Source organism: Osmerus eperlanus, chromosome 7 (genome assembly GCF_963692335.1).
Source record: "Osmerus eperlanus chromosome 7, fOsmEpe2.1, whole genome shotgun sequence".
NCBI classification, from domain to species: Eukaryota; Metazoa; Chordata; class Actinopteri; order Osmeriformes; family Osmeridae; genus Osmerus; species Osmerus eperlanus.
This window is the reverse complement of record NC_085024.1, coordinates 1,026,356-1,050,113: the sequence shown is the minus strand read 5'-3', so window position 1 is coordinate 1,050,113 and position 23,758 is coordinate 1,026,356. Positions and strand designations below refer to the sequence as shown.

At 48.2% G+C, this 23,758-nt stretch overlaps 2 protein-coding genes across 2 annotated transcripts in view; one reads left to right on the top strand and one right to left on the bottom strand.

Annotated features, from left to right (window-relative positions):
• Window positions 1–7,529: 7,529 nt before the first annotated feature.
• LOC134024030 (c-Myc-binding protein-like) lies at window positions 7,530–10,150 on the bottom strand. The gene is made up of 5 exons (XM_062466408.1): window positions 9,781–10,150; window positions 9,135–9,207; window positions 8,468–8,516; window positions 8,151–8,280; window positions 7,530–7,791 (listed from the first exon to the last, which is right to left on the bottom strand). Exons 1-5 carry the CDS (start codon window positions 9,793–9,795, stop codon window positions 7,729–7,731), a joined length of 330 nt encoding a protein of 109 aa, XP_062322392.1. The 5' UTR covers window positions 9,796–10,150; the 3' UTR covers window positions 7,530–7,728.
• Window positions 10,151–10,285: 135 nt separating this feature from the next.
• Window positions 10,286–23,758, top strand: part of rragca (Ras-related GTP binding Ca) — a 29,159-nt gene continuing 15,686 nt past the window's right edge. Inside the window, exons 1-2 of the mRNA XM_062466407.1 lie at window positions 10,286–10,676; window positions 13,174–13,377. Coding sequence (XP_062322391.1) covers window positions 10,494–10,676; window positions 13,174–13,377 — 387 coding nt within the window. The 5' untranslated portion in view covers window positions 10,286–10,493. The remainder of the gene's footprint in view (window positions 10,677–13,173; window positions 13,378–23,758) is intronic.

Below are 23,758 nucleotides of genomic sequence, written 5' to 3'. Positions count from 1 at the left end.
TATTCTACCCGCTGCACTAGAAGTCCTTGACGTCCCAAATAAATCATTAAATACTAAAACGAGGGATCTGAATTTGGTTCTTCAGCTATCCCTAGACTCTGTTGCCCCTCTCAAACCAAGGAAAAGAAAGGACAAGAAACTGGCTCCATGGTATTCAGAGGAAACCCGCACTCTTAAGAGGTCCACTAGAAAACTAGAACATAAGTGGCGTACCACTAAATTGGAGGTTTTCCGCCTGGCCTGGAAGGACAGCCTAATGGAGTACAAGCAAGTCCTCATTAGGTCCAGATCAGATTATTTCTCTAGGTTGATTAGTAAGAACAAACACAACACTAAGTTCCTATTTGACACTGTTGCAAATCTCACTAAGAAAAGTACACTCTGTGTTAGTTCAGATCTCTCTCCCAATGATTTCTTAGATTTCTTTGACCAAAAAATTTATGCAATAAGGGACAAACTACAGACTAGTCCTGGAGGAGTGGCCATCAACACTGAACTTTCCCCTATACCAAGCATGCTGCATGTTGAGGCTCTCACTCACTTTAACCCTATTTCTATGGAAGCGTTCATCGAGCTGATAGACTCCTCGAAACCCACTAGCTGCCTTCTCGATCCTCTCCCTGCCAAACTCTGTAGGGAACTTCTCCCTATTATTGGACCACCCATGCTTAGTATTATTAATGAATCTATTGTAATTGGCCAAGTCCCCAACGATTTCAAACAAGCTATTATTAAGCCCCTTCTTAAAAAAACAAACCTGGATCCAGGTTGTCTTAGCAACTACAGGCCAATTTCAAATTTGCCATTTATCTCCAAAATTTTAGTGAAGGCTGTGGCACAACAGCTCACTGAGCACCTCTCCTCAAATCAGCTTTATGAACCTCTCCAGTCTGGATTTCGTCTCCACCACAGCACTGAAACCGCATTAGCCAAGGTAGTCAATGATCTACTGTTAGCCTCTGACGCGGGTTCTTTCTCTGTCCTGGTTCTTCTAGACCTAAGTGCAGCTTTTGACACGGTGGATCATGAGATTCTCTTGGAACGTATGGAGAACTATGTTGGGATTTCTGGTACATCACTTCAGTGGTTTAGATCGTATCTATCCGATAGATCACAATATGTCCACTATGATGGCTGCTCATCCAGGAGCTCCACTGTAAAATACGGAGTACCACAGGGTTCAGTTCTAGGCCCTCTGTTATTTTCTCTCTATATGCTGCCTTTAGGAAACCTAATTAGAAGCTCTGGGGTAAATTTTCACTGTTATGCAGATGATACTCAGCTATATATGTCTATAAAGTCTGGAGAATTTCCACATGCTATGGAAAAATGTGTTTCTAGGTTGAGAGCTTGGATGACTGCAAATTTCCTTCTTCTAAATTCGGATAAAACCGAGGTTCAAATTTTCGGTCCTAAAAAATATAGAAATTTTTTTTCCAATCTGACCTTAGACCTAGACGGCGTCAAAGTCTCTCAAAGCCAGCTAGTAAAAAAATTTAGGAGTCACAATGGACCCAGACCTTTCGTTTGAGTACCATATTAAGCAAATTACTAGAACTGCATTTTTCCATCTACGTAATATTGCCAAAATACGAACATTTCTCTCAAAGGATGATGCCGAAAAACTAATACATGCATTTGTTACGTCCCGATTGGACTATTGCAATGTGTTGTTCTCTGGCCTCCCAATTACCCACCTAAAAAATTTACAGCGGGTGCAAAATGCTGCTGCTAGACTATTGACCAGAACAAGAAAGTTTGATCACATAACATCTACTCTTGTCTCTCTACACTGGCTCCCTATCCAAGCCAGAGCTGACTTCAAAGTTCTACTACTAACCTACAAATCTCTGCATGGATTGGCACCACTGTACCTCTCCGGTCTCCTTGCACCCTATTGCCCCGCAAGGACACTTAGATCTCAAGATGCCGGCTATCTGGTGGTTCCCAAAATTAAGAAAAAAACAGCTGGAGGTAGGGCGTTCTCATATAGAGCGCCTCTTCTCTGGAATAAACTACCCGTCTCAATTAGGGAGTCTGATACTGTTTCGACGTTTAAAATTAGGTTAAAAACGTTATTGTTTAGTCAATTCTACGACTGTTAAAGGTAAGTATGTTACTAGTTGGAGGCAACGGGGGACGGGTTGTTTCCATCCTTATTCTTTAAGTATAACTTATTTTAGAGTTCTCTTCCCCTGGAACAGATTTCATGTTCCAAATGAGGGGGGCTGTCGCTGTCTTGGTGTGTGGGGTTGCATCAAATTCCCCTTTTTTGCTCTGTTAAATTGCTGCACCAGTCCACACTTGACCGGTGGGGATCTCATTCTATTATGACTGTAACTGTTAGCTGCTCCTGGCATTCTCTAATCCCTGCTCTCCTCTCTCTGTCCCCCCCCCCACACACATCCCTTGTGGTGTGGGGGGTTTGAGTTGTCAGCACCTGCCTGGTCGTCGGTCAGCCAACGCTGGACCTGGTCGCGAGTCTCCCGGTCCTGTCCTACATCTATAAAGTTGAATAATGGATTTTGGTGTTTTAAAAACCCATCGACACTGTATGACTATGTTTAGCCTGTGTTCTGCTACTCTCTCCCACCAACCGTCTCTGGAGGAGGGGATCCCTCTCTGAATTGCTCCTCCCAAGGTTTCTTCCATTTTTTCTCCTGTTGAGAGTTTTTCTGGGAGTTTTTCCTTGTCTTCCTTGAGGGTTTAGGTTGGTTGAGGGGCAGTTCTATGGGCATATGTGAAGCCCTCTGTGACATGCTTGCGTGTAAAAAGGGCTATACAAATAAATTTGATTTGATTTGACTGTCAGAGATGTTCTTCATGTCTGTGAGTAATGCTGGGGACACACCACAGGATAATCGGGCCGATTTCCCCCTTTCAACAATCCTAGGTAATGTCCCGATTATCTTGATGGTTCTACAGATAATCTTGTCAGATGTTCCCTTGGTGTGAGGTGTGTTAAGAGTGACCGAATCTGCTCGAAAGAACGTCGGAGCCGCCCCGATCGCAAACTGTAAATCCTGATGTTTGGGGGGAACCACGATGACAAACCCGCGCACACTCTGGAGATTTATCACATGAAACATATCCAAACAATATCCAATCAGAAAGCAGGCTGAGAGAAGACGGAATCATAACAAATGCAGCCATAGCGTAGCACAAAGTTAGGCTACAGTTTCACAATTGTTAACACACATTTCTCAAAACGATAACGGCTTTCTCAAAACTGCACACACAAAACTGAAAACCTCACACACAAAATGCTAAACCTGACACACTATTTGCAAGATGACTCTTTGCCATCAAATCTCTTACCTGTTCACAAAATGGAACTCGTGTTCCCATTTGGTACACACAGCCATATTTTCAAATGACACACATACCATTCATTCAGTACACACAATAAGCATTTGCTGCACACTACCAAGCATTCACAGCACACAGTAGTGCAAAATTGAAAACACAATTCTAGAAATGGAACACACCATATGAATGACAATGACTCTGGACAATGAGCCATTTCAACTTTTGTAAAATGTCTCAGTGTAGACCTACTTTTTTCATAGTCAAACATACAGTTAGGTCCATAAATATTTGGACATTGACACAATTTTCATCATTTTGGCTCTGTATACCACCACAATGGATTTGAAATGAAACAATCAAGATGTGCTTTAAGTGCAGACTTTCAGCTTTAATTTCAGGGTATTTACATCCAAATCAGGTGAACGGTGTAGGAATTACAATACATTTTATATGTGGCCCCCCCCTTTTTAAGGGACCAAAAGTAATTGGACAATTGGCTGCTCAGCTGTTCCATGGCCAGGTGTATGTTATTCCCTCATGGGAGTTCGTTATTTCATTGACAAGGAGCAGATAAAAGGTCTAGAGTTCATTTCAAGTATGGTATTTGTGTTTGGAATCTGTTGCTGTCAACTCTCAATATGAAGTCCAAAGAGCTGTCACCATCAGTGAAGCAAGCCATCGTTAGGCTGAAAAATCAAAACAAACCTATCAGAGAGATAGCAAAAACATTAGGTGTGGCCAAATCAACTGTTTGGTACATTCTTAAAAAGAAAGAACGCACTGGTGAGCTCAGCAACACCAAAAGACCCAGAAGACCACGGAAAACAACTGTGGTGGATGACAGAAGAATTCTTTCCCTGGTGAAGAAAAACCCCTTCACAACAGTTGGCCAGATCAAGAACACTCTCCAGGAGGTAGGCGTATCTGTGTCAAAGTCAAAAATTAAGAGAAGACTTCACCAGAGTAAATACAGAGGGTTCACCACAAGATGTAAACCATTGGTGAGTCTCAAAAACAGGAAGACCAGATTAGAGTTTGCCAAAAAACATCTAAAAGACCCTGTACAGTTCTGGAACAACATCCTATGGACAGATGAGACCAAGATCAACTTGTACCAGAATGATGGGAAGAGAAGAGTATGGAGAAGGGAAGGAACTGCTCATGATCCAAAGCATACCACCTCATCAGTGAAGCATGGTGGAGGTAGTGTTATGGCGTGGGCATGTATGGCTGCCAATGGAACTGGTTCCCTTGTATTTATCGATGATGTGACTGCTGACAAAAGCAGTAGGATGAATTCGGAAGTGTTTCTGGCAATATTATCTGCTCAGATTCAGCCAAATGCTTCAGAACTCATAGGACGGCGCTTCACAGTGCAGATGGACAATGACCCGAAGCATACTGCGAAAGCAACCAAAGAGTTTTTTAAGGCAAAGAAGTGGAATGTTCTGCAATGGCCAAGTCAATCACCTGACCTAAATCCAATTGAGCATGCATTTCACTTGCTAAAGACAAAACTGAAGGGAAAATGCCCCAAGAACAAGCAGGAACTGAAGACAGTTGCAGTAGAGGCCTGGCAGAGCATCACCAGGGATGAAACCCAGCGTCTGGTGATGTCTATGGGTTCCAGACTTCAGGCTGTCATTGACTGCAAAGGATTTGCAACCAAGTATTAAAAGTGACAATTAGATTTATGATTATGTTAGTTTGTCCAATTATTTTTGGTCCCTTAACCCTCGTGCTGCCTTCGGGTCACATGACCCAAAGGTTCATAACGAACCATCGTTGTGTTTACCCAATTTTACCCAATACAAAAACAAATTAAAATAATTTTCTTTTAACCTTTGCAATGTGGGGGGTCTGAGACAGCCTAGCTGTTACAAGAAAATGCTTCACTTTGTCTTTGTATGCGGTAAATCTGTCGCAATACGACGGTGGGTCACAATGACTGATGGGTCAGAATGACCCGAAGATAACACAAGGGTTAAAAAGGGGGGGGGCACATATAAAATGTGTTGTAATTCCTACACCGTTCACCTGATTTGGATGTAAATACCCTGAAATTAAAGCTGAAAGTCTGCACTTAAAGCGCATCTTGATTGTTTCATTTCAAATCCATTGTGGTGGTATACACAGCCAAAATGATGAAAATTGTGTCAATGTCCAAATATTTATGGACCTAACTGTAAAACAGCACACATATGCGGCAAAAAAAGTTTTATTTCTGAACAGTACAGTACTGTCAACAGGCTTGCTCAACCCATTGCAGCACACAAAGTGATGTTCCCATCACGCTGGCCGGGGACCTCAACAATGGCGCGCTGGCCAATGACATTTCTGCCCCGGCGCCTCCTCTTCACCAGGTTGAATCCAACCTCATCAATGAATATGTATTCATATAGCTCATTAGCTGTGTCATGCTCCTGGATCCGCTGGAACAGACAGCATGATAATGCAAGTTATAGTATGGACACAGATAGGTCAACACAGTGGGCTTCAGTGAGACACTGTAGAAAAGAAACAATATTGGATTACAGGTACAATACATGCGTGTCAGTGCTGAATGTATGGGACTTACAAGCACAAACTCTTGCCGTAACTCCTTGATGTGGTCTGTGTTCCGTGGGACCGTGTTCCGTTCGAATAGGACCCTGTACACTTGTTTCATCCGCATGACATTCCTGCGGAGAACACAGTCCAGTGTATAGAGGCTGACGGTATGGATGTTCCTGAATGTGGCATGGTCAGCCAGGATCCTGGTTTGTATCTGTCAGAGTGTAATAGTGTTGTTTTCACAAACCATTTTCACAATGTCAGTCTCCTGTTCGGCTGTGAAAGTGCATGTTCTTCCTCCACGGTGTGGTTCTCTTTCAGTCCTGCAAAATACAAATACTGTGAGCACAGTGTATTCTATTGATATGCAGTATTACAGTACACAAGGCAAATAGATTTCGTACCTGTTCTCCATCCTTAAGATTCTAATGATGGCAGCAACTGTGAAGCGGCTGAGATTTGGTTGAACCCTCTGGCCAGCCTCCATCATGCTCAAACCATGGTTGAGCACATGGTCTACCACGGTGGCCCGAATCTCATTAGAGATCACTGTTCTCCTTTCTCCTCCTTCTTCTCCTCTACCTCCTCCTCCTCCTCTTTGTCATAATTTCCCTCCTCCTCCTTGTCCTCTTCCTTGTCCTCCTCCTCTCACTCTTACCCCTCTCCTTCTCTGGTTGTTGATATGTTCTAAGTTCTCCATTGTTCACCAAACAAAACAGAGGCTCAAGGCCCTTTTTATGCTGCAGTCTTGATCGCAAGTTGCTCACCAGACCTGAGTGTTTAGAGATTTGAATATTTGTGTGTTGTAGGTTGATGCTTTGAGATTTTACTTGAGAAGTGTGTGCAACTGAACATTGTGTGTAGTGTTTTGACAACAAGGTGATGTGTAATTGACATCAGTGTGTAAACAAGGAAAGTCAGAGTCTAATGCAGATAAGGGAGTGTGAAGTAGTGCCAAATTGGGTCGAGCAATTGGTACATGAAGTTAAGGTTGTGAAAATTGTGCCAAATTTTTGCTTTTTGTGTGTTAACAATTGTGAAAAACTGTAAATGGATTTGGACAGCAGAGATGGAGTATCAGCTTGTTGATTTGGACAGCAGAGATGGAGTATCAGCTTGTTGATTTGGACAGCAGAGATGGAGTATCAGCTTGTTGATTTGGACAGCAGAGATGGAGTATCAGCTTGTTGATTTGTGGCAACAGCCACCCTTTTCTTTGGGGGTACATCATGCGACGCAATCCGCACGCATGATGTACCCCCTCAACCAGCACGACCATAAATGACCATTGCACAGTCTCGCGCTCGCTCTTAATACAAAATCCCCGAATTCCGGGAGATTGTATAGTATTTGCGGGCGTCCGGGAGCCGATATTGAAATGCGGGAGTCTCCCGGAACTCCCGGGAGACTTGGGATGTCTGGATTTCTTGTGTTCACAGTCGGTCTGTTTGTGTGTGTTGTGCTGTCTTTGTCACAGCATGGCACACCACAGACTATAGGAGCAAAACGGTTAATTCTAGGATTTTTGTCCTCATGTTTGTGGTCACAGTTTGAAAATCTTATAAGATTAAAAAAATATTTTAGTGTGTTCCCAGCATTAGCTGTCTGAGGGTTCGAAGATTCAAGGACTTAACACTGGAGCACACGCACAGTAAAACTACACACAATCACATAGCAGAAAACTACTGTATTGGAATATATAAATTAAATATACAAAATAATTTAAATCTTAAGAAACACAAATAAAGATCTTACAAAAACCCCACAGGTGTGTGAAAGCCCTGGTGTTGAGCAGGAAGCGCCTTCATACATCAAAATTATACATCTTTTATCAAAATAAGATCAACAGTCGAGGCAGCTGCAGGTCTATTCAGCACCCGGCCCGGAGGAAGCTGCCTCATTGTTAGAGGCAGACTCGTAGCGCTGCAGCTGGGGACAAGCAGAGCAGAGCGAGAGGTTGTTACCATTCCAATAATAACACTTTCCATTTACCCATGTGCGTACCGAACCCATTTACCAGATGTATTTATTTGAACCGGTGACTTCAAATACTCTACCCACTGAGCTCTACCCCTCCCCATTAGAAGGTGACAGAGCACCATCCAGCATGACACAGTTCAGCTTCATGATACATGAGGGCATCGTATCGGTACAGCTCTGTGACAGGTCACAGGTTCAAATCCCCTGTACGGCACTGCTAATGAACACATTATTATGGTTGTTATGGTTATTATTATTATTATGGTTCTTGTTCTTATGGTTGTTATTGTAATGGCTGCTGCTGGTACCCTTCTCTTCAGCTCCTGGTGCTCCTGGTCCAGCAGCTCCCAGCTCTGCCTGGCGTCTCTTAGCTGCTGCCGCAGGGTCTCGGTGTCCGCTGGGTTCGGTACGCACATGCCCAGATGCTGCTTCAGGAAGCTGCGTGGTTAAAGAGCATGCCACCAGGAAAAGCCCCGCTGAGCGCCCCCCCCCCCCACCCCCCTCAGGTGGAGACGGCTGCAGAGTCACCGAGCTGTTTCCACTCAGCTATACAATGTAGGTGCTGTAAAATAATGTGTAGGAATCTTTGACGTTTTCAGAAATGAGGTTTTCTACTCAAGGATACTCCAGGGCGTCGCTGGGCTTGTCTGTCGTTTCATACAACGTCACCAGTACTGGAACGACAACAAAACTGATTTAAATACTCGTAAGAGGCCAAGCAGACACACACAGATTCACACACACACAGAGACACTTTACAAAGACACGCACACTAAATTAAACATCATTTATAAAAAAATAAAATAAGATCAACAGTCGAGGCAGCTGCAGGTCTATTCAGCAGAGACACGCACAAACACAGGGAGAGAGACGCACACACACAAACACAGGGAGAGAGACGCACACACACAGGGAGAAAGAGAGAGACACACACACACACACACACAGGGAGAGAGACACACACACAGAGACACACACAGAGAGAGAGACACACACACACAGACACACACACACAGAGACACACACACACACCCAGAGACACACCCACACACAGAGACACACACACACACACACAGAGAGACACACCCAGAGAAACACACCTAGAGAAACACACCCAGAGACACACACCCAGAGACACACACCCAGAGACACACCCACACAGAGACACACCCACACAGAGACACACCCACACAGAGATACACCCACACAAAAACAGAGACACACACAGAAAAACAGAGACACACACAAAGAGAGAGAGACACACACACACACAGAGAGAGACACACACACACCGCTAGTGAGACTGTCCAACACGCCGGCCTTCTCCAGGTATCTCCGGAACTGCTCCCGTTTGGATTCTGAAGACTGAACAAATGCAGACCTTTGTCAGGAGCACAGCCACTCCCTGAAACTGCATCTGTAGACTTGAATTACTCTCGCTACAGCTGTGCTGCATTTGTAGATATGTTTGTAATAAATAAATAAAAGCCCTTCAAGCCAGCGGCAAAGCATTGAAAGTTTATACCAACTTCCTGAAATAAAATGTTTTTGGATGACATTCACACAATTTGATGATTTATAATTTGCTCAAATTACTGTCATGTCTCGCTCCGCAAACTATCAATAAATGAATGTACAGGTTTTTAGATTGTAATGCATTCATGAATGCATTGGCAGTCAGACCAAGTCGAGATACAGTTTTAGTAAGCATTAGCTAATCTTAATATGCCAAATCCGGTTTTTGCAAAGTAGACTAACTAGTTTATCTAATCTTGTTAGTTGTCTGTTGAGTGTGGCAGGTGATTTCTGGCAATGCTAATTAAGCTGGCAGGTTGTGTGGATAATTATGAATAAACATAACACTACAAAATAACGATACGTACATATTATGAGATACAATCTACCTTAGAGACATTCATTAGCTAGCTAGATACTTACTCTGTAGTGTGCCATTACGAATGAAATTTATGTCTAAACTGACGCTGAGCGTTTGAAGTGGTTAAACACTTCTGGAGGGGGAGGGGGGTCGTGGTCGGAGCGTGCGCACTGAGTGAACTCTGAAGTCTTGTCATGTGTGTAGCGCCATCGTGTGGTTATAATTCGGCATGACATCCATGTACTAAACTACATTTGAATGTTTTGAATATCGACTATTTGTCTTGCCTGCAACTCAATAGCGCTCTAAACATAAACATTTACCGTATACACTTAACAGCTGCAGTTCATAGAATCTGGATTTACTAAATAAGAACAAACAAAGTATTTTTCGGGAAATAGCTCATGTAACACTTCTGTGGTGGAGAGTCCATTTAGTCATGTGACAGCAAAACATCTGACTTGGAACGATCAACCCAGTCTTGTGTAGAGTGACATCCTTATTGGCAAATGATTAACCGCTCCGCTTGCACAACATCCAATTAGATACGGGGGCGGGTCTAAGAGCAAGTTTCTCGCCGAAAGGGAAACACAGGGGAATCCGCCAAGGAAATGTTGGAGTACCCTCCGTGTCTAGAACTAACTGGGTTTATTCCTGCATGCTAACCGGATTTCCACGCTGAAACTGCCGTATCGAGCGATCTACAGATACAATCACGGCTGGGCAAACTCTTTAGGGTGGGGGGGTTAGGGGAAACAACAATTGCAGGGTCAAAATGTCGATTCAGTACGAGGTGGAACCGCTGCCTGACAGCTACGGTGTGGCTGACTCGTTTCCCAAAGATTTTGGATATGGAGAAGAGGAGGCCGACATCGAGGACAGTTCGGCAGCCTCCGACAGTAAACCCAGAATTCTGCTAATGGGTTTACGAAGAAGCGGAAAATCATCCATTCAGAAGGTAACGCTGATAATACTACCAGGCGTAAATCATACCAGCTATCTTAACTTAGCCCAGTAATGCTACAGTAGCAGCTACTATGCCTGTATTGGCTAGCTAGCTCGCTACAGTAGCTGGTTAGTTGAAACCATTAAACGTTCGTTTAAACTATCCTTAATTAGGACCTTATACAATCAACTCAGTACTCGGGCAAAACATTTGCTAGCCAGCGGCAGCTGACACGCCTGCATCTTGTAAGCAGTTCCAGAAACGGTAACCCAGCTGCATGTAGTCTCATCTGGCCTCTTGTTAGTAATATACTGTCACAACAGCAGCAACTAGCAGTAGTAACTAACTAGCACTACTAGTCCTCCATCACTTTCCTTGCTCTACCTTAATGTTAGTTTGGACCAGCACTAGCCAGCTAGCCTAATGAACACAGCTGTCTCAGGTGACAGTTTGAACATCCCACCGTATAGCCGCCACATTCCGCTGACACCAGACTTCTTGCGTCATCGTGAATGCTAACCCTGTTTTCAGAAGGATGTTGACCCCGCAGCTCACGTCGCCTCCTTCACCAGAGCATAAACATGGCCTACAGGTTTTCATTTTGCAAGTCATTGCTTTCTCATCATGGATCAATTGTAATATTAGCCATGCTGATCTCCTTAGCAAACTCATCACACACCATTAACAGAAGCCTACTTGATGTCATGATGTGGGCCTGCGCAGTTGTTGCCGTATTGCAACAACGTTAAAAGGCTCTGCTTCTGGATATACACTGTAAATAAATCATTCATAGTTAGACCAGTTGTTTTTATTTTTGTTTGAGACTTAATTATTTATGCTTAATGGAAAAATCAAATGCAGCACTGTTGCTATGGGGACAAATAGCCGAGGACTGTACAGAAAGTGTCTGCAGGGTGACAGGTTCCTGAGTCACACCCCTGCAGGTCTCCCAACTCCCCCTCTACTGATCACACTGCTGACACCATGCCTCTGGTCATGTGACCAGACTACAGAAAGTCAGATGATCCTGTTGTCATGTGAACAGACTACAGGTGATATTGTAGTCATGTGACCAGACTACAGAAAGTCAGGTGACCAGACTGCCAGGACAACAACCCCAGAGTCCTGGAGCAAGTCAAACACATATTTCATGTTTAACACTTTCATGTAGCAGACAGCTGGGCGATCCAAGCTTTTCTCCAAACTGGATCTAGACCCATCCCTCTGATCTAGACCCATCCCTCTGATCTAGACCCACCCCTCTGATCTAGACCCATCCCTCTGATCTAGACCAACCCCTCTGATCTAGACCCACCCCTCTGATCTAGACCAACCCCTCTGAGCTAGACCCATCTCTCTGATCTAGACCCATCCCTCTGATCTAGACCAACCCCTCTGATCTAGACCCATCCCTCTGATCTAGACCCATCCCTCTGATCCAAACCCACCCCTCTGATCTAGACCCATCCCTCTGATCTAGACCCACCCCTCTGATCTAGACCCATCCCTCTGATCTAGACCCACCCCTCTGATCCAAACCCACCCCTCTGATCTAGACCCATCCCTCTGATCTAGACCCATCCCTCTGATCCAAACCCACCCCTCTGATCTAGACCCATCCCTCTGATCCAAACCCACCCCTCTGATCTAGACCCACCCCTCTGATCCAAACCCACCCCTCTGATCTAGACCCATCCCTCTGATCTAGACCCATCCCTCTGATCCAAACCCACCCCTCTGATCTAGACCCATCCCTCTGATCCAAACCCACCCCTCTGATCTAGACCCACCCCTCTGATCTAGACCCATCCCTCTGATCTAGACCCACCCCTCTGATCTAGACCCATCCCTCTGATCTAGACCCACCCCTCTGATCCAAACCCACCCCTCTGATCCAGACCCATCCCTCTGATCCAAACCCACCCCTCTGATCCGGACCCATCCCTCTGATCCAAACCCACCCCTCTGATCTAGACCCACCCCTCTGATCTAGACCCATCCCTCTGATCCAAACACACCCCTCTGATCTAGACCCATCCCTCTGATCCAAACCCACCCCTCTGATCTAGACCCATCCCTCTGATCCAAACCCACCCCTCTGATCTAGACCCACCCCTCTGATCTAGACCCACCCCTCTGATCCAAACCCACCCCTCTGATCCAAACCCACCCCTCTGATCCAAACCCACCCCTCTGATCCAAACCCACCCCTCTGATCTAGACCCATCCCTCTGATCCAAACCCACCCCTCTGATCTAGACCCATCCCTCTGATCCAAACCCACCCCTCTGATCTAGATCCACCCCTCTGATCTAGACCATCCCTCTGATCTAGACCCACCCCTCTGATCTAGACCCATCCCTCTGATCTAGACCCACCCCTCTGATCTAGACCCACCCCTCTGATCTAGACCCATCCCTCTGATCTAGACCCACCCCTCTGATCTAGACCCACCCCTCTGATCTAGACCCACCCCTTTGATATTCTAACTCCACCCTGTCTGTTCCAGGTGGTGTTTCACAAAATGTCCCCCAACGAGACGCTGTTCCTGGAGAGCACGAACAAGATCTACAAGGATGACATCTCCAGCAGCTCCTTCGTCAACTTCCAGATCTGGGACTTCCCCGGCCAAGTGGACTTCTTCGACCCCACCTTCGACTACGAGATGATCTTCAGGGGGACCGGGGCGCTGATCTTTGTCATCGATGCTCAGGTGAAACAAACACAGATTCTGTAAAGGCTCCTGACATCCCAGCGTAGGGTGACAGAGAGTCACCCTTCTACCACTGAGCTATACCCATCCCCATGCTCTACCACTGAGCTATACCCATCCCCATGCTCTACCACTGAGCTATACCCATCCCCATGCTCTACCACTGAGCTATACCCATCCCCATGCTCTACCACTGAGCTATACCCATCCCCATGCTCTACCACTGAGCTATACCCATCCCCATGCTCTACCACTGAGCTATACCCATCCCCATGCTCTACCACTGAGCTGTACCCATCCCCATGCTCTACCACTGAGATATACCCATCCCCATGTTCTACCTCTGAGCTATACCCATCCCCATGCTCTACCACTGAGATATACCCATCCCCATGTTCTACCACTGAGCTATACCCATCCCCATGTTCTACCACTGAGCTATACCCATCCCCATGTTCTACCACTGAGATATACCCATCCCCATGTTCTACCACTGAGCTATACCCATCCCCATGTTCTACCACTGAGATATACCCATCCCCATGTTCTACCACTGAGCTATACCCATCCCCATGCTCTACCACTGAGCTATACCCATCCCCATGCTCTACCACTGAGCTATACCCATCCCCATGTTCTACCACTGAGCTATACCCATCCCCATGTTCTACCACTGAGCTATACCCATCCCCATGTTCTACCACTGAGCTATACCCATCTCCATGTTCTACCACTGAGCTATACCCATCCCCATGTTCTACCACTGAGCTATACCCATCCCCATGTTCTACCACTGAGCTATACCCATCCCCATGTTCTACCACTGAGCTATACCCATCCCCATGTTCTACCACTGAGCTATACCCATCCCCATGTTCTACCACTGAGATATACCCATCCCCATGTTCTACCACTGAGCTATACCCATCCCCATGCTCTACCACTGAGATATACCCATCCCCATGTTCTACCACTGAGCTATACCCATCCCCATGTTCTACCACTGAGCTATACCCATCCCCATGCTCTACCACTGAGCTATACCCATCCCCATGTTCTACCACTGAGCTATACCCATCCCCATGTTCTACCACTGAGCTATACCCATCCCCATGTTCTACCACTGAGCTATACCCATCCCCATGTTCTACCACTGAGCTATACCCATCCCCATGTTCTACCACTGAGCTATACCCATCCCCATGTTCTACCACTGAGCTATACCCATCCCCATGTTCTACCACTGAGATATACCCATCCCCATGTTCTACCACTGAGCTATACCCATCCCCATGTTCTACCACTGAGATATACCCATCCCCATGTTCTACCACTGAGCTATACCCATCCCCATGCTCTACCACTGAGCTATACCCATCCCCATGTTCTACCACTGAGCTATACCCATCCCCATGTTCTACCACTGAGCTATACCCATCCCCATGTTCTACCACTGAGCTATACCCATCCCCATGTTCTACCACTGAGCTGTACCCATCCCCATGTTCTACCACTGAGCTATACCCATCCCCATGTTCTACCACTGAGCTATACCCATCCCCATGTTCTACCACTGAGCTATACCCATCCCCATGTTCTACCCCTGAGCTATACCCATCCCCATGCTCTACCACTGAGCTATACCCATCCCCATGTTCTACCACTGAGCTATACCCATCCCCATGTTCTACCACTGAGCTATACCCATCCCCATGTTTTACCACTGAGCTATACCCATCCCCATGTTTTACCACTGAGCTATACCCATCCCCATGTTTTACCACTGAGCTATACCCATCCCCATGTTTTACCACTGAGCTATACCCATCCCCATGTTCTACCACTGAGCTCTACCCATCCCCATGTTCTACCACTGAGCTATACCCATCCCCATGTTCTACCACTGAGCTATACCCATCCCCATGTTCTACCACTGAGCTATACCCATCCCCATGTTCTACCACTGAGCTATACCCATCCCCATGCTCTACCACTGAGCTATACCCATCCCCATGCTCTACCACTGAGCTATACCCATCCCCATGTTCTACCACTGAGCTATACCCATCCCCATGCTCTACCACTGAGCTATACCCATCCCCATGTTTTACCACTGAGCTATACCCATCCCCATGTTCTACCACTGAGCTATACCCATCCCCATGTTCTACCACTGAGCTATACCCATCCCCATGTTCTACCACTGAGCTATACCCATCCCCATGTTCTACCACTGAGCTATACCCATCCCCATGTTATACCACTGAGATATACCCATCCCCATGTTCTACCACTGAGATATACCCATCCCCATGCTCTACCACTGAGCTATACCCATCCCCATGTTCTACCACTGAGCTATACCCATCCCCATGCTCTACCACTGAGCTATACCCATCCCCATGCTCTACCACTGAGCTATACCCATCCCCATGTTCTACCACTGAGCTATACCCATCCCCATGTTCTACCACTGAGCTATACCCATCCCCATGCCCTACCACTGAGCTATACCCATCCCCATGCTCTACCACTGAGCTATACCCATTCCCATGTTCTACCACTGAGCTATACCCATCCCCATGTTCTACCACTGAGCTATACCCATCCCCATGTTCTACCACTGAGCTGTACCCATCCCCATGTTCTACCACTGAGCTATACCCATCCCCATGTTCTACCACTGAGCTATACCCATCCCCATGTTCTACCACTGAGCTATACCCATCCCCATGTTCTACCCCTGAGCTATACCCATCCCCATGCTCTACCACTGAGCTATACCCATCCCCATGTTCTACCACTGAGCTATACCCATCCCCATGTTCTACCACTGAGCTATACCCATCCCCATGTTTTACCACTGAGCTATACCCATCCCCATGTTTTACCACTGAGCTATACCCATCCCCATGTTTTACCACTGAGCTATACCCATCCCCATGTTTTACCACTGAGCTATACCCATCCCCATGTTCTACCACTGAGCTCTACCCATCCCCATGTTCTACCACTGAGCTATACCCATCCCCATGTTCTACCACTGAGCTATACCCATCCCCATGTTCTACCACTGAGCTATACCCATCCCCATGTTCTACCACTGAGCTATACCCATCCCCATGCTCTACCACTGAGCTATACCCATCCCCATGCTCTACCACTGAGCTATACCCATCCCCATGTTCTACCACTGAGCTATACCCATCCCCATGTTCTACCACTGAGCTATACCCATCCCCATGTTCTACCACTGAGCTATACCCATCCCCATGTTCTACCACTGAGCTATACCCATCCCCATGTTATACCACTGAGATATACCCATCCCCATGTTCTACCACTGAGATATACCCATCCCCATGTTCTACCACTGAGCTATACCCATCCCCATGCTCTACCACTGAGCTATACCCATCCCCATGCTCTACCACTGAGCTATACCCATCCCCATGCTCTACCACTGAGCTATACCCATCCCCATGTTCTACCACTGAGCTATACCCATCCCCATGTTCTACCACTGAGCTATACCCATCCCCATGCCCTACCACTGAGCTATACCCATCCCCATGCTCTACCACTGAGCTATACCCATTCCCATGTTCTACCACTGAGCTATACCCATCCCCATGTTCTACCACTGAGCTATACCCGTCCCCATGTTCTACCACTGAGCTATACCCATCCCCATGCTCTACCACTGAGCTATACCCATCCCCATGTTCTACCACTGAGCTATACCCATCCCCATGTTCTACCCCTGAGCTATACCCATCCTCATGTTCTACCACTGAGCTGTACCCATCCCCATGCCCTACCACTGAGCTATACCCATACCCATGCTCTACCACTGAGCTATACCCATGCCCTACCACTGAGCTATACCCATCCCCATGTTCTACCACTGAGCTCTACCCATCCCCATGTTCTACCACTGAGCTATACCCATCCCCATGTTCTACCACTGAGCTATACCCATCCCCATGTTCTACCACTGAGCTATACCCATCCCCATGTTCTACCACTGAGCTATACCCATCCCCATGTTCTACCACTGAGCTGTACCCATCCCCATGTTCTACCACTGAGCTATACCCATCCCCATGTTCTACCACTGAGCTATACCCATCCCCATGTTCTACCACTGAGCTATACCCATCCCCATGTTCTACCCCTGAGCTATACCCATCCCCATGCTCTACCACTGAGCTATACCCATCCCCATGTTCTACCACTGAGCTATACCCATCCCCATGTTCTACCCCTGAGCTATACCCATCCCCATGTTTTACCACTGAGCTATACCCATCCCCATGTTTTACCACTGAGCTATACCCATCCCCATGTTTTACCACTGAGCTATACCCATCCCCATGTTTTACCACTGAGCTATACCCATCCCCATGTTCTACCACTGAGCTCTACCCATCCCCATGTTCTACCACTGAGCTATACCCATCCCCATGTTCTACCACTGAGCTATACCCATCCCCATGTTCTACCACTGAGCTCTACCCATCCCCATGTTCTACCACTGAGCTATACCCATCCCCATGCTCTACCACTGAGCTATACCCATCCCCATGCTCTACCACTGAGCTATACCCATCCCCATGTTCTACCACTGAGCTATACCCATCCCCATGCTCTACCACTGAGCTATACCCATCCCCATGTTTTACCACTGAGCTATACCCATCCCCATGTTCTACCACTGAGCTATACCCATCCCCATGTTCTACCACTGAGCTATACCCATCCCCATGTTCTACCACTGAGCTATACCCATCCCCATGTTCTGTATACACCCCTTAAAACCAAGTAAGCTCGGGAGCTTACTTGAAACCAAGGGGTATGTGAATACTGCGCTACCTGCAACAATGGCAGACATCATCCAGAGTCCCATAAATGTAATATTTTTGGCTTAAATAATTGATAAAAAAATTATGACCGTCTTGTTTTGTGCTTTACACAGTCCTGTACATATGTATTTACAACCATGTTCTTAATTGAAACGTTTTTTTAAATCTCTAGTTTGCTACGCTAACGTTACATTGCTGATTTGCACAACAGTCCCGCATTTCTCTGATAAGCCTTGAATGGACTCCATGCATGTCTACAGTTTTAATTAAACTCCATTAGCAGCTAATTTCAAATTTAGTTTGATATCAGTGCATAACACTACTTGCTTTGGGAACATCGATATACATAACTGTAACCAAGTGGTGTCTCATTTCATAGGGCTATGTAGCCCTTGCCCCTCAGTTTCTAAACATAAGGGCTAGGGGTAAACTAAGGGCTAGGGGTAAACTAAGGGCTAGGGGTAAACTAAGGGCTAGGGGTAAGGGGTAAGACAGAATTGGGATTCGGCCTAAGACTATTAAGCAGTAGTCTACAGATTCAAAGTGTTTTCTTAGATTTTTTTAAACAAAAAACTGAAAACATAAATCAGACAATCATATTCAGTTTGATTGGTTGTCAACCACAAGATAGCAGTAGGCCTAACTTATGAGGATGGGGGGAATCCCTCGCTGGCTGCACTCTGTCAAACGTTTGCTAAGTTAGCTAACTTGCAAGCCTTTGTGGCTAACTAACAAACCAGCTAACGCGAACTAAATAATTTAAAAATAATTATTACTAGTTATCACCGTAGGCGATGGTGTGTTGCTTGGTCGCCTGGTGACGAAAGGCCACAATTTCTAATGTTTTCGCTCCCCTTGATGAAGTCAGCAGAATAATTCATCTGTGCTGGATTGGCAACGCGTTGTCCACAAGTTCGACGTTTTGCAAAACATTCAGGTCTTTTTCTCGTCGTCGTCTCCCTCCACCCCAAGACAATCTAGCTTCCATTTTTTGATGGTCGCTGAGTGAGTGAATTTCATCTTTGGAACCTGAGATGGTGACGGAGACTGTGTTTGCTGATCCTCATTTCTCCTGGTTACCTCATACTTCTAGGGTTTGTCTGGTACAGTCCCTCTCTAACCCCTGGCACATCTCTGTCAGGCTGGTACAGTCCCTCTCTAACCCCTGGCACATCTCTGTCAGGCTGGTACAGTCCCTCTCTAACCCCTGGCACATCTCTGTCAGGCTGGTACAGTCCCTCTCTAACCCCTGGCACATCTCTGTCAGGCTGGTACAGTCCCTCTCTAACCCCTGGCACATCACTGTCAGGCTGGTACAGTCCCTCTCTAACCCCTGGCACATCTCTGTCAGGCTGGTACAGTCCCTCTCTAACCCCTGGCACATCACTGTCAGGCTGGTACAGTCCCTCTCTAACCCCTGGCACATCTCTGTCAGGCTGGTACAGTCCCTCTCTAACCCCTGGCACATCTCTGTCAGGCTGGTACAGTCCCTCTCTAACCCCTGGCACATCTCTGTCAGGCTGGTACAGTCCCTCTCTAACCCCTGGCACATCTCTGTCAGGCTGGTACAGTCCCTCTCTAACCCCTGGCACATCACTGTCAGGCTGGTACAGTCCCTCTCTAACCCCTGGCACATCTCTGTCAGGCTGGTACAGTCCCTCTCTAACCCCTGGCACATCACTGTCAGGCTGGTACAGTCCCTCTCTAACCCCTGGCACATCTCTGTCAGGCTGGTACAGTCCCTCTCTAACCCCTGGCACATCACTGTCAGGCTGGTACAGTCCCTCTCTAACCCCTGGCACATCACTGTCAGGCTGGTACAGTCCCTCTCTAACCCCTGGCACATCACTGTCAGGCTGGTACAGTCCCTCTCTAACCCCTGGCACATCACTGTCAGGCTGGTACAGTCCCTCTCTAACCCCTGGCACATCACTGTCAGGCTGGTACAGTCCCTCTCTAACCCCTGGCACATCACTGTCAGGCTGGTACAGTCCCTCTCTAACCTCTGGCACATCTCTGTCAGGCTGGTACAGTCCCTCTCTAACCCCTGGCACATCTCTGTCAGGCTGGTACAGTCCCTCTCTAACCCCTGGCACATCTCTGTCAGGCTGGTACAGTCCCTCTCTAACCCCTGGCACATCACTGTCAGGCTGGTACAGTCCCTCTCTAACCCATGGCACATCACTGTCAGGCTGGTACAGTCCCTCTCTAACCCCTGGCACATCACTGTCAGGCTGGTACAGTCCCTCTCTAACCCCTGGCACATCTCTGTCAGGCTGGTACAGTCCCTCTCTAACCCCTGGCACATCTCTGTCAGGCTGGTACAGTCCCTCTCTAACCCCTGGCACATCACTGTCAGGCTGGTACAGTCCCTCTCTAACCCCTGGCACATCTCTGTCAGGCTGGTACAGTCCCTCTCTAACCCCTGGCACATCACTGTCAGGCTGGTACAGTCCCTCTCTAACCCCTGGCACATCTCTGTCAGGCTGGTACAGTCCCTCTCTAACCCCTGGCACATCACTGTCAGGCTGGTACAGTCCCTCTCTAACCCCTGGCACATCTCTGTCAGGCTGGTACAGTCCCTCTCTAACCCCTGGCACATCTCTGTCAGGCTGGTACAGTCCCTCTCTAACCCCTGGCACATCTCTGTCAGGCTGGTACAGTCCCTCTCTAACCCCTGGCACATCTCTGTCAGGCTGGTACAGTCCCTCTCTAACCCCTGGCACATCACTGTCAGGCTGGTACAGTCCCTCTCTAACCCCTGGCACATCTCTGTCAGGCTGGTACAGTCCCTCTCTAACCCCTGGCACATCACTGTCAGGCTGGTACAGTCCCTCTCTAACCCCTGGCACATCTCTGTCAGGCTGGTACAGTCCCTCTCTAACCCCTGGCACATCTCTGTCAGGCTGGTACAGTCCCTCTCTAACCCCTGGCACATCACTGTCAGGCTGGTACAGTCCCTCTCTAACCCCTGGCACATCTCTGTCAGGCTGGTACAGTCCCTCTCTAACCCCTGGCACATCTCTGTCAGGCTGGTACAGTCCCTCTCTAACCCCTGGCACATCACTGTCAGGCTGGTACAGTCCCTCTCTAACCCCTGGCACATCACTGTCAGGCTGGTACAGTCCCTCTCTAACCCCTGGCACATCTCTGTCAGGCTGGTACAGTCCCTCTCTAACCCCTGGCACATCACTGTCAGGCTGGTACAGTCCCTCTCTAACCCCTGGCACATCACTGTCAGGCTGGTACAGTCCCTCTCTAACCCCTGGCACATCACTGTCAGGCTGGTACAGTCCCTCTCTAACCCCTGGCACATCTCTGTCAGGCTGGTACAGTCCCTCTCTAACCCCTGGCACATCTCTGTCAGGCTGGTACAGTCCCTCTCTAACCCCTGGCACATCTCTGTCAGGCTGGTACAGTCCCTCTCTAACCCCTGGCACATCACTGTCAGGCTGGTACAGTCCCTCTCTAACCCCTGGCACATCTCTGTCAGGCTGGTACAGTCCCTCTCTAACCCCTGGCACATCACTGTCAGGCTGGTACAGTCCCTCTCTAACCCCTGGCACATCTCTGTCAGGCTGGTACAGTCCCTCTCTAACCCCTGGCACATCACTGTCAGGCTGGTACAGTCCCTCTCTAACCCCTGGCACATCTCTGTCAGGCTGGTACAGTCCCTCTCTAACCCCTGGCACATCTCTGTCAGGCTGGTACAGTCCCTCTCTAACCCCTGGCACATCTCTGTCAGGCTGGTACAGTCCCTCTCTAACCCCTGGCACATCTCTGTCAGGCTGGTACAGTCCCTCTCTAACCCCTGGCACATCACTGTCAGGCTGGTACAGTCCCTCTCTAACCCCTGGCACATCACTGTCAGGCTGGTACAGTCCCTCTCTAACCCCTGGCACATCACTGTCAGGCTGGTACAGTCCCTCTCTAACCCCTGGCACATCTCTGTCAGGCTGGTACAGTCCCTCTCTAACCCCTGGCACATCACTGTCAGGCTGGTACAGTCCCTCTCTAACCCCTGGCACATCTCTGTCAGGCTGGTACAGTCCCTCTCTAACCCCTGGCACATCTCTGTCAGGCTGGTACAGTCCCTCTCTAACCCCTGGCACATCTCTGTCAGGCTGGTACAGTCCCTCTCTAACCCCTGGCACATCACTGTCAGGCTGGTACAGTCCCTCTCTAACCCCTGGCACATCTCTGTCAGGCTGGTACAGTCCCTCTCTAACCCCTGGCACATCTCTGTCAGGCTGGTACAGTCCCTCTCTAACCCCTGGCACATCTCTGTCAGGCTGGTACAGTCCCTCTCTAACCCCTGGCACATCTCTGTCAGGCTGGTACAGTCCCTCTCTAACCCCTGGCACATCTCTGTCAGGCTGGTACAGTCCCTCTCTAACCCCTGGCACATCTCTGTCAGGCTGGTACAGTCCCTCTCTAACCCCTGGCACATCACTGTCAGGCTGGTACAGTCCCTCTCTAACCCCTGGCACATCTCTGTCAGGCTGGTACAGTCCCTCTCTAACCCCTGGCACATCACTGTCAGGCTGGTACAGTCCCTCTCTAACCCCTGGCACATCACTGTCAGGCTGGTACAGTCCCTCTCTAACCCCTGGCACATCTCTGTCAGGCTGGTACAGTCCCTCTCTAACCCCTGGCACATCACTGTCAGGCTGGTACAGTCCCTCTCTAACCCCTGGCACATCACTGTCAGGCTGGTACAGTCCCTCTCTAACCCCTGGCACATCACTGTCAGGCTGGTACAGTCCCTCTCTAACCCCTGGCACATCACTGTCAGGCTGGTACAGTCCCTCTCTAACCCCTGGCACATCTCTGTCAGGCTGGTACAGTCCCTCTCTAACCCCTGGCACATCTCTGTCAGGCTGGTACAGTCCCTCTCTAACCCCTGGCACATCACTGTCAGGCTGGTACAGTCCCTCTCTAACCCCTGGCACATCACTGTCAGGCTGGTACAGTCCCTCTCTAACCCCTGGCACATCTCTGTCAGGCTGGTACAGTCCCTCTCTAACCCCTGGCACATCACTGTCAGGCTGGTACAGTCCCTCTCTAACCCCTGGCACATCACTGTCAGGCTGGTACAGTCCCTCTCTAACCCCTGGCACATCTCTGTCAGGCTGGTACAGTCCCTCTCTAACCCCTGGCACATCTCTGTCAGGCTGGTACAGTCCCTCTCTAACCCCTGGCACATCTCTGTCAGGCTGGTACAGTCCCTCTCTAACCCCTGGCACATCACTGTCAGGCTGGTACAGTCCCTCTCTAACCCCTGGCACATCTCTGTCAGGCTGGTACAGTCCCTCTCTAACCCCTGGCACATCTCTGTCAGGCTGGTACAGTCCCTCTCTAACCCCTGGCACATCTCTGTCAGGCTGGTACAGTCCCTCTCTAACCCCTGGCACATCACTGTCAGGCTGGTACAGTCCCTCTCTAACCCCTGGCACATCACTGTCAGGCTGGTACAGTCCCTCTCTAACCCCTGGCACATCACTGTCAGGCTGGTA

Bases quoted from the DNA above. Each gene is read 5' to 3' on its own strand.
- LOC134024030 (XM_062466408.1), bottom strand. The intron at 8,281-8,467 runs GTATCCTTGAGT...TTAACCACGCAG, and splicing joins AAGCCCAGCGACGCCCTGGA to CTTCCTGAAGCAGCATCTGG. The intron at 7,792-8,150 runs GTACCAGCAGCA...GCTTGTCCCCAG, and splicing joins ACCAGGAGCTGAAGAGAAGG to CTGCAGCGCTACGAGTCTGC.